Raw genomic sequence first — 10,664 nt, forward strand, 5'->3', positions numbered from 1 at the left:
TAGTGTAGTGTAGTGTAGTGTAGTGTAGTGTAGTGTAGTGCAGTAAGCGGGCCAAGATGGCTCTACCAGAACCTGTGGAGTCCAGGGAGCCCAAGGTACCCAGGGTCACGAGGAGAAGGGAGAAACGGGGAGGAGGCGCCCTGGACTCGGCCGCCTTGGACTGACCAGTGCTGTAGGTGCTGGGGGAGGGGAAGGAGAGAAAGGGCTGCAGGCGGGCGTCGTTGTGCCAGGGCAGGAAGGGGCGGAGTTGGGCTCGGGGGGAGTACCGCTCCCAGACTCGGATGAAACTAGTTGCCCGTAGCCAGGGTGGCATCAGAGGAAGGAGGCAGACTCTGAACTGCGCTGGGGCTAAGTCGTGCGCAGAAAGACTGACTCGGTCCGACCAGGCTGTCCTGCAGGTGAGGGGCGCCCAGAGCTGCTGGGCTGGAGCCCGGAGGAGGGAGAAGGGTGGGGTGGAGGCCTCCCAAACGGGTAAGCTCAGCTTCATCCTCCCACACCGCCCTCAGTGGAAATAGCGTTGCACTACTTGGAGATCTGGGTACCTGGCTTCGAATTCTTCTTTTACTGCCTGTGTAAACTCTGCCAAGTTACCTCTTTTTTGCCCCGAGTTGCCTAATCTGTAAAATGAGGAGATGGGACTGGGTGGTTTCTGCGATCTTTCCAGCTTTAGATCTTACGACCCCTCTTAGTGTCTTCCGCCTTGTGAGCGAAGTGACTCAGAAATTCGTTTTTCCTCCTAGATCCACCTTCTAGGTAGTGGTGATGATGGTGGCGTGTGGTGGAAGGGGGAAGTAATTTACTTTTTTTTTTTTTTAACCAGGAGTCTAGAGAAGTCTATACTGGTTTTAGAATAAAAAAGGCCCTGGGTTGGGATCTGGCTTCTTCTACTATTTATTACTAATTAGTTGAGCTTGGGCCAACTAACTTCTCTCAGGCCCTCAGGGACTAGATGATTGGACCAGACTAGGGGATCTTTAAGGCAGCTTTCAATTTAGAATCCTTCCTTATGGTGAACATCACCTCCCCCCCCCCCCCCCCCCCCCCCCTTCTTACCACCACTCACTCACAGGGTGTGGTGCTCAGGGTAGGCTTTCAGGCAGTGGGAGATTTGGGCATTGGGAGGGAGTTTGACTCTCTTCAGGGCCCACCAGCTGCAAGAGGATGGTCTAAAATGTTTAGATAATGGAGGGGTTAAATGTGTGTGCTGTGCTAGAAATGGGAGTAGGGGATCAGGCTCCTTCCTCATTTCTATCTTAGAATAGCAGATTCCAGTTCTAGAGTTTTATCCACGAGTGAATGAATGAATGAAAGCTTTTACTAAGTGTTTGGCTTTTAAAACTCTCCATAACCTTCCTCCCTCTACAGCCTTCCTTACACTCTACATTCCTCCCCAATTCTGTTATCAGTCAGTCAATAAATATTCCTGAGTACCTACTTAGTGCTGTGCCGATTGCAGCAGTAAATGATGGGATAACAGATACAAAAAGGAATATGAACCCTGCCCATAAGAAACTTACATTCCATTAGGAGACCACAGGTCTCTCTGGACTGAAATGGTGGCCAGAGAAAGGGGTTGGGAACAAGGACATCACCGGAAGGTGTGTGGCATCAGGGAAATTAATTGACACACCCTTCTTAGGAGTGGTGTTGTTTGATTACTGATACCAGAATCAATTACTGTTGCCTGAGAAAAGGTGTGAGACATGGAGAAGGTGCATATCAGTTTGTCGGGGAGATGATTTTAGGGCTCTGTGATGGGTTTGGGGCCACTTAGTTGTCATCAGCCAGGGTGGGAGCTGGAGTGCCAGTCTGCTCCTGGTAGAAGAAGAAAGATGGGAACAGAGTAGCCTGGGCCTGGAGTCAGGAATATCTGAGTTCAAATCTAGCCAGTAGCACTCCTTCAGATTACTTTAAATATATTTCCTATTTAAATGAATGTCTTATCAACTTCTTTAACTCAATATGCTCTAAACTAGACACATATATCCCTCCCTCTCCCTTTTTTTCTGAATTGCCTTATTTCTGTTGAGGGCACCATCAGCCATTCAGATTCTTCAGCTCATCATTATCTTCAACCCACTCTCTTATCTCTGCCTGGACCATCTCAGGTCTCCCTGGCTTGTCTATCCCCTCAGTAATCCAGTTGCCAAAATACAATGCAAAAATGCATTGCCAAAAAAAAAATGCCAAAATACAATACAAAATTCCCTCAGTAATCTAAATGTCAAATAACACAATTGCCAAACTGAGCTTCTGAAAGTGTAAATCTGACCATCTCATGTTCCTACTCAACTAACTTCAATGACTCCCCTTTAGCTCCATGATAAAATATAAATTCCTCTGTTTGGCATTTCAAGGCCTTTTCCACCTTGCCCCAATCTACATTTCCAGCCTTATTGTGCTACCCTCCAGGCACATTGTGGCTCAGTGTGACACAAGCTGGCCCTCTTGCTTACAGAACACCTCATCCATACCATTGCCACATCTTTGTACTGGCTGTTTCCCTGCAAGGAATGCATTTCCTCTTCACCTCTCCTTCCCAGAATCCCTAGTTGGCTCAAGGCTCAACTCAGGCATGATTTGAGGGCTTCTCTATTTCCCCTGACTCCTCATGTTTTTCCTGGCAAATCACCTTGTATTTCTTTAACATAGGCTTACACACATACATGCTGTTTCCTCTACCTAGGCTCTAAGGTTCTTGAGAGCAGACACTGTTTTTGATTTTGCCTTTTGAGTCCCCAGAGCCTAGCACTGTGCCTGGGAACTAGTAGGTGCTTAGTTGATCCATTGATTGTTAATTGCTTGATTGATTGAGGGGACTCTTCACAGTAAGGAAGGATGTAAAGGACTCTCAGGATCAGGGAGTGGAGTGAGAGGTGCCAAGAGGGATAAGGGCGTCATAAGGGATTGCTGTAATGGAGGAATGTAATCACTGACATTCAGATCAGTTGAAGGAGGGGGAAAGGAGAAAACCCAGAGCATAAGGAGGCCCTAGGCATTAGGGTAGATACTTAAGGATATTGAACACTCTTTTTTTTTTTTTTTTTGCTTTTTGGTGAGGCAGTCTGGGTTAAGTGACTTGCCCAGGGCCACACAGCTAGTAAGTGTCAAGTGTCTGATGCCAGATTTGAACTCAGGTTCTCCTGACTCCAGGGTCTGTGGTCTATCCACTGTACCACCTAGCTATTCCTGATATTGAATACCCTTGAATAAGAACACTCTGTCTTATTTTTCCCCCAGGCTGAGAATGCCAAGAACCATGTGGGTCTTCCTCCCTGTCCTGCTGAGCACCCTGCTTTGTGTACAGCCAGGTCAGACCTTGGGACGTTTGGTATTGGTTGGGGAGGGTACTCTGGAACTGGGAAGAGGGAGAGCCTTAGTATTGGGGGAGAGGTGGTTTCTGTTTTGGGGCTCAAGGGGTTGTGGTTTTGGTGAATTGTATCTGTTAGGTAAATGATATCTTTATGGGAGATGGGTAGGAGGTGGTAGGGGAGAATGCCAGGACTGCTGTGGGAAGATCTTGTCCTCCCCAGAACTCTGACCCTTGAGATCTGACTTGTGGGGAAAGGGGTCTGCTTTCTCCACAGCTTTGCCTCAGCCATGGGGAGCATAGGGGTGGGGCACCTAGGTCTTTATGCTGCAGCCCTGGGTGTCCTTTCTCAGCCCATCTAACCAAAGGGATTTCCTCTCTACAGCTCACAGTCTCCGTTGCTATAACTGTACAGCGGCAACGAAATCCAGTCAATGCAACTCTGTTGAGTGCTCCGTGTCAGAAACTCGCTGTGGGAGTATTAAAGTTGCAGATAAAGATGGTGAGTCCTGCTGGGTCCCAGTTAATGATTAAGACTCCAGGCTCAGACAGCAACTTAGATAGGTGGGACTATAGTGGAGGAGATTTGGAAGGGTCTAGTGCTAATCTTGAATCTCCTCCATTCCCCACATAATAAGAATTGTTTGACCAGCGCAGGGGTCACTCCCTATCCCCATTCAGGTGAATGGGTACCTGAAATTCACAGAATTATACAGTGTTAGAGTTGAAGGGGTTTTAGTAATATGCTAGTTCAACCCCTTCATTTTTTAGAGGAGGGGAGTTAACATAGAATATTGAATTTCAGAGCTGGAAGGGACCCCATTGGGTTAGATCAACTAATCCAATCCTCTCATGTTACACATGAGGAAACTGAACCTCAGAGATGAGAGGTGACTTGTTCAAAGGCACACATCTTGTAAATGGAACAGGAGAGCCAGAACCCAACCCTAGGTCTCTTGAATTCGCCTAAGCCCAGTGATCTTTCCTACTACATACACCGTCTTTGTTTCTCTTCCATACTCAGAGAGATATCCCCACCATAGATCAATGGAACTATATGACACAAACTGAGGCTTCAAAAACTGGTTGGGATAAAGAGTAAGAAGGGCTGTACTGGAAATTCCCTACAGATGGAGGGTCCAAAAGTACCAGGTTGGTTATGTAGATCCAGGAATCAGTTACCAGAGATAGAGATACTGAAGTGAGGAGTTAGGAGAGAGGATTTAGGTCTGAGAGATGAATGGAAAGGCCTGAGAGACAAGAATTTCTGGGTAATTAATAATCAATTTATTAATTAGGTTAGCTGATAATCAAGAAATTTATGGTCAGTGGTTTCCCTCGGTAAACAAAGGCATAACCTTGGAGATCCTTGAATGCTTAAATACCTTCGGAAAAGGAGGTGCTCCTGATAGGTGAAAATCAACTCTGATTGGTGAACAATTAATGATGGAGTGGACACATTAATGAGGAAGTGGGCTAAAAGTCTTCAACTCTTCCTGCTGAGAATGTGACTTGATCATGCCATTCAGCTGCCGTGAGCAATCTGGACAAAAGAATCCATCTCTACCAGACCACTCTGGTTGGTTTTCTCCTTCAAAGATTGGGTTACCCTAGACCACAATAGGGGAGGCTAGAAGGGCATAGACTTACTTCTTAAGGGCAAGAATTCAGCTAAATTGGATTCTGTTTGTAAGGTCTTCTAGTTGGGTGTGGTCTCACCCAAGATTCTCAAGAGCATGTGCCCAGAAGATTTGGGCAATCTCATTTATCATCATTATGCCTCGGAGACTGACTGAATGACCTGCAAGGGCTGGTCCCTGAATGAGGAAATAAAAAGGAAAAAACTTCGATCCTAATTTAATAATTGGTTATTAATACAATAGAATATAATAATTTCTCTCAGGTCAGAGGCATGAATTGATACCAGTGGATCCTAGATTTCAGTAGATAGATGAAGAGAGCTAGTCTAGGTTCATGTTGATCATTTATCTATCAGGAGGTTTCGGGGAGAGTTTGCATTTCACAAAGTGTGGAAAGCAGTTTGTAGAGCTTTGCTTCTGGTGGACATCTGTGTATCTGTGTGAGTACATGATACCAGCCTTGTCTTCTGGCTTGCCTTAATGAGCTTCAACTGGACAGCAACCCAGTGCAGAGGAAACAGCTGTTTATAACAGAGGACTACAGAGGGGTTTACATTAGGCTATTATTATTATTTTTTTTTGGTGAGGCAATCAGGGTTAAGTGACTTGCCCAAGGTCACACAGCCAGTAAGTGTCAAGTGTCTGAGGCCAGATTTGAGCAATGCTATTATTTTTAATACTCCTGCAGAAATTCACTGGCAGACACTTGGGAGTAAGGTCTTCGACTTGGTGTAATAATAATAATACTAGCTAGCATCTATATAGGAGGCAGCCAGGTGGGTCAGTGGATAGAGAGTTGGGACTGGAGTCAGGAAGATCTGAGTTCAAATTCAGCCTCAGACCCTTAGTAGCCGTGTGGACACTGGGCAAGTCACTTAGCCTCTCTTCACTTTAATCTATTGGAGAAGGAAATGGCAAACCACTCCAGTATCTTTGCCAAGAAAATCCCCCACAAACCCCTTTGTGATCCACAGGGTCATAAAGAGTTGGACACTACTGAACAACAAATGAAAGAAAAAAAACATTTATATGGTACTTTAAAGTTTGCAAAATGCTTTATGCATTTCATTTGATTCTCACAATACCCCTGGAAGGTTGTTTAGTCATTTTTCTGCCATGTCTGACTCTTCCTGACCCCATTTGGGGTTTTCTTGGCAAAGATACTGCCGTGGTTTGCCATTTCCTTCTCCAGCTCATTTTACAGATGAAGATACTGAGAGGTAGGTACTATTATTAGCACCATTTTAGAGACTGAGGAAATTGAGGTAAACAGAGGCTAATTGACTTGCCTAGAGTCTGGAATCTAATAAGTGCCTGAGAGAGGATTTGAGCTCAGATCTTCCTGACTCCTGACCACTGCATCACCCAGCTGATGCCTCCTTTTGTGGCCCTCTTTCAGTCCTGGTGGTTATGTAGTTTTGTGTTCTAAGGTTCCCTTTGGTCCTAGTATTCTAGGATTCTAAGCTGGGGTAGCTTTTGTTGCCTACTATGATTGTGACTTTGGGCAAAATGCCTAACTTGCCTGGCCTTCAGATTCCACATCTTCAAGATTTCCTTGAGGGAATTACGAGTATGAGGGAGGAAGAGCTTTGTAGTGTACAACCTCCTACCTTTACATGAATTTGACTATTAAATGTTTCCAAACTCTTTTCACATCCATTAGGATTAGGGTTGTTTTTTTTTAGAAGTAGAAATGACATTAATGATTTCCTTGTCTTGTCTCCTAATTTTACAGAGGAAGAAACTTCGATTTCAACAAAGATTTTTCAGCCCCTAACTCATTGCTGCTTCTAGCCCTCATTGTTCCTTGGAGGAGGAAGGCATTTCCTTCCTGGGTCCTAAAGATCCTTCAATGAACCCCACACTTTGTTTTACCTCCCTCCACACTGACCTCTCAGCCACTATTTTCACCTTTCCCAGAGATTTCACTGATTCTGACCGTTAGAAGCTCTACTCTCTGACTGACCCTTTCCTCTAGCCGTCAGGTCATTAGTAGAACAGAAATAATAGAAAAACCTTGTGGTTGTATGTTCTAGGTTTTAGGTTCCAGCCCTCATATTCTAAGATTTTATGTTGGAGTAGCTTACATACTACAAGCTACTTATTACAAGTGTGATTTTGTGCAAACAGCTTCAGTTGCTTAATTTTTTTCCTCATCCTCACTGAGGTAGCTGGTGGTATTCTTCATTGAGTGAGATGGGCTTTCAGTCAGGAAGACCTGATTTCAAATTTGGCTTCAGACGTTTACTAACTATATGACCCTGGGAAAATTGCTTAACTTCTGTCTGTCTCAATTTCCTCAACTGTAAAATGGGGGGGGGGGGGAAGGGGAGCAGTAATAATAGCACTTACCTTAAAGGATTGTTGTGAGGATCAAATGAGATAATATTTATAAAAATCACTTAGCACAGTGCCTGACACATACGTAATAGGAGCCATATAAATGATTGTTCTCCTTCCCTTCATCTGTAAGATGAGGAAGTTGGATTAAATGACTTCTGAGGTTCCTTCCAGCTCTTATGTTCATGATGCTGTGACTAAATGCTACATGAAGTATATATTTATGTAGCATTTCTTCAACAAGCATTTATTAGGCTCCTACTCATATGCCAGGCACTGTGCTACATGCTGGGGATTCAAAACCAGAAAGCAAAACAGTCCCTGCCTTCAAGGAAGTTATATTCCATTGGGAGAGATTAACATATTCATAGAAAATTATATGCATATATATAGTTAGTATAAAGTCATAATCTATGAGGGAGGGAGTGAGGTCTTCCTGTAGAAGGTGGGACCTGAACTGAGTCTAAAGGGAGTACAGTCCGGGTATGGGGATCAGCCTTTGCAGAGAGAGACGCACAGAGACAGAATATAGGTTGCCATATACAGGAGACAATGAATAGCCCAGTTTGGTGTATACAGGGGAGAAGTATATAATGAGCCTACAAAGGTAGACTGGAGTCAGATGCAGATGGCAAAGGGCTTTCAGAATCAATTACAAAATTGTATTTTATTTGAGAGGCAACTTCATGAACCAGGGAGTGATATGGCTAAACCTGTGATTTAAGGTTACAGATTTGGCAGCTTTGTGAAAGATTGATGGACAAGGGGAGAGACTGGAGGGTACGGAAGTCACTTAGAAGGCTACTGACCCTAATAGCCAGTAGTCTGAGCAAAGAGGTGATGAGAGCCTTGGACCAACTGTGATGGTAGTTGTATGAATGGGTAAAAGTAGGGAGTATAAAGGGAGTTTGGAGGATGGAGCAGCCTTTGTGGGTTGGAGTATTCAGTAGTCCTCCTGAAGAAGGTGGGTCTTGAGGACTGTAAGATTCAGATGGGGCAGAAGAGTAGTAGCCTGAACAATGGAGGGAGAACCACCAATGAAATTGTGATGTGCAGGAGATGGTGAGGAGATGCTTTGATTGGAACAGGAGGTAGGGGAGCAAGGGGAAAAGAAATTTCTGCCTCATGGTTTAAGCATTGAATGCCATTCTCTTCTTCTGTTTCCCACAGGACCAGGGAACAAAATGCTGTATTTCAAGGGTTGTACTAATACTTCCTGTGGAGAGTTTTTCATGAAATTATGGGGCAAGGCCAATAAAGAGATCCCCCCATCTCTTATAGAAGTGGATTATAGCTGCTGTTCGAAGGAACTGTGTAACGGGGTAGATGGGATCAGAGGCAGCCCCTTGGCCCTGATAGGGATCCTCCTGCTCAGCCTCGGACCTGCCTTCTGGGCCATGCTGTGAGGGCTTCAGTCACTTCCTCGCGGACCCTGCCTGGTGGTTTCTCTTATTCCTCAGGAACAGATATTCAGCTTTCTCTCTGCACCTCCCCTGCTTTTAGAACAATTGCAAACAAAATTTACCAGAATTTTGTCAGTTCTGATGGACACAAATACATGTGTGAGGACACACAACAGACACACATCTACATAGACAGATGCACAGAAACAAATGGACATTTACTGTTTTATGGAGTTATCAATGCCTCTCTACTGTTTGTTAGCAGTGAGAGCTACCTAAGAACTATTAAACATTCAATCCCTATTGGAGGTATCTGTGGAGGATTCCTCAGAGACCTATTTCTCTGGTTATCTTTCTTTTCTTAGTTTCATTTATGCCTTTTATTTTTCTATTGCATCCTTTTCTAAATATATCCATCCCACCCTCCCCTAGTCAGAAAGCCATACCTTATACCAAAGGTTAAAAGAAACAAAAGCATTTTCAGCAAAATCATCTAACACGATGAATGACCAAGTGTACCAGACTAGGGAATACTTTGCACTCAGACTCTCCAATGAAAGGAGGGAGGTGAATTTTTTTTATCTCTTCTATGGGTCACAATTAAGCATTATAATACAATGTTTGGTTTTGTTTAAAAATTATTTCAATTTAATATTTTTATTGTCATGTTTATGTTTTTCTTGTTCTGCTTACTTTATTCCTCATCTGTTCCTGTGTCTTCCCAGGTTTCTTTTGATTTTTTTTTTTATTTGTTGTTTCCTACAGTATCATTCGTGGGCAGTTAGGTGACACAGTGGATCTGGTGCTGGGCCTGGAGTCAGGAACGCTCATTTTCCTGAGTTCAAATCTGTATTCAGACACTTACCAGCAGTGTGACCCTAGGCAAGTCACTTAACCTTGTTTGCCTCAATTTCCTCATCTATAAAATGAGCTGGAGAAGGAAATGGCAAACCCTTTCAGTATTTTTGCCAAGAAAACCCCATGCAGGATCACAAAGAGTCAGACACGACTAAAATAACTGAACAACAACAGTGCTATTCTTGAAATGATGAGTGCCCACTTGGTTTACTGGATCCTTCTCCCAATATTCTCAAGTCTCTTCTCAGGAGGAAAAATGCCCCTTTCAAAGGGGCATCATGATGGTAATCTTGATGGTAATGATGATGTTCAGTCCCCAATTAAAAGATGTGGCAATGTTTAATTAAATTTTTAAATTAAATTAATTAAAAGTGGTAATGTTTCTCTGTATTCCCTACACCCAGCCTTTTCCCCTTCCCCAGACCTTTAGACTTCCTGTCTCCTTTTCTGGGGTGGGGGGGATAACCCAGAAGAAAGAAGGAAGAAGACTTTGATAGTTAATTTCTAGCCCTATTCTCAAAATTACTCTTTGACTTAGGACAACCCCTTACGCTCAAAATTTTTTGGTAGGGGTTAGGTGGAGGAGAATTAGATAAGTAACTTGCTGTAATGGAAAGAGCCCAAGACTTAGAGAGATACATGGGTGAGCTGAATCCTGGCTTCATTTCTTACTGATTGTGTGAAACTGGGAAAATTAATTCATTCCTCTGATCTTCAGTTTTCTCATCTATAGAGCACTACTGAGCTCACAGGAATGTGGACAAGAAAGTCTCTGTATAAACTTTAAATCATTATGGAAATATGAATTGTTATTATTATCTTGTATCTGCCACCAACCCCTTATTGGCTTAATAAGATCATAGATTTGGAGCTGGAAAAAACCTAGAACTTATGGAAAAGTCATAGAGTCCAGTCCCTTTGTTTTACAAGTAAGGAAATAGAGGATGAAAGAGACTTCCCTAGGTTAGAAAGTGTTAGAGGCAGGGTGTGAACTCACATTGTCCCTACTCCAACTATAATGTTCTATTGACTGGGCCAGTGAGCTACCCTTCTGTGGGTTCCAGAAAAGTTCTGTCCCAATATCAGAGAAACTCCCATTCCTATGTCACTTTT

The 10,664-nt window shown here is 43.6% G+C and overlaps 1 protein-coding gene across 1 annotated transcript; it reads left to right on the forward strand.

The window, feature by feature from the left end:
• The first annotated feature begins 258 nt into the window (after nucleotides 1-258).
• On the forward strand, nucleotides 259-9,347 carry LY6H (lymphocyte antigen 6 family member H). The gene is made up of 4 exons (XM_027838882.1): nucleotides 259-398; nucleotides 3,241-3,311; nucleotides 3,696-3,812; nucleotides 8,461-9,347. Exons 2-4 carry the CDS (start codon nucleotides 3,248-3,250, stop codon nucleotides 8,694-8,696), a joined length of 417 nt encoding a protein of 138 aa, XP_027694683.1. The 5' UTR covers nucleotides 259-398; nucleotides 3,241-3,247; the 3' UTR covers nucleotides 8,697-9,347.
• Nucleotides 9,348-10,664: the final 1,317 nt, after the last annotated feature.

The sequence above is a fragment of the Vombatus ursinus genome, unplaced genomic scaffold, assembly GCF_900497805.2.
Source record: "Vombatus ursinus unplaced genomic scaffold, bare-nosed wombat genome assembly UNPS02004655.1, whole genome shotgun sequence".
NCBI lineage: Eukaryota > Metazoa > Chordata > Mammalia > Diprotodontia > Vombatidae > Vombatus > Vombatus ursinus.

Bases quoted from the DNA above. Each gene is read 5' to 3' on its own strand.
- LY6H (XM_027838882.1), top strand. From the start codon at position 3,248: ATGCCAAGAACCATGTGGGTCTTCCTCCCTGTCCTGCTGAGCACCCTG. The intron at 3,312-3,695 runs GTCAGACCTTGG...TCCTCTCTACAG, and splicing joins CCTGCTTTGTGTACAGCCAG to CTCACAGTCTCCGTTGCTAT. The intron at 3,813-8,460 runs GTGAGTCCTGCT...TGTTTCCCACAG, and splicing joins TAAAGTTGCAGATAAAGATG to GACCAGGGAACAAAATGCTG.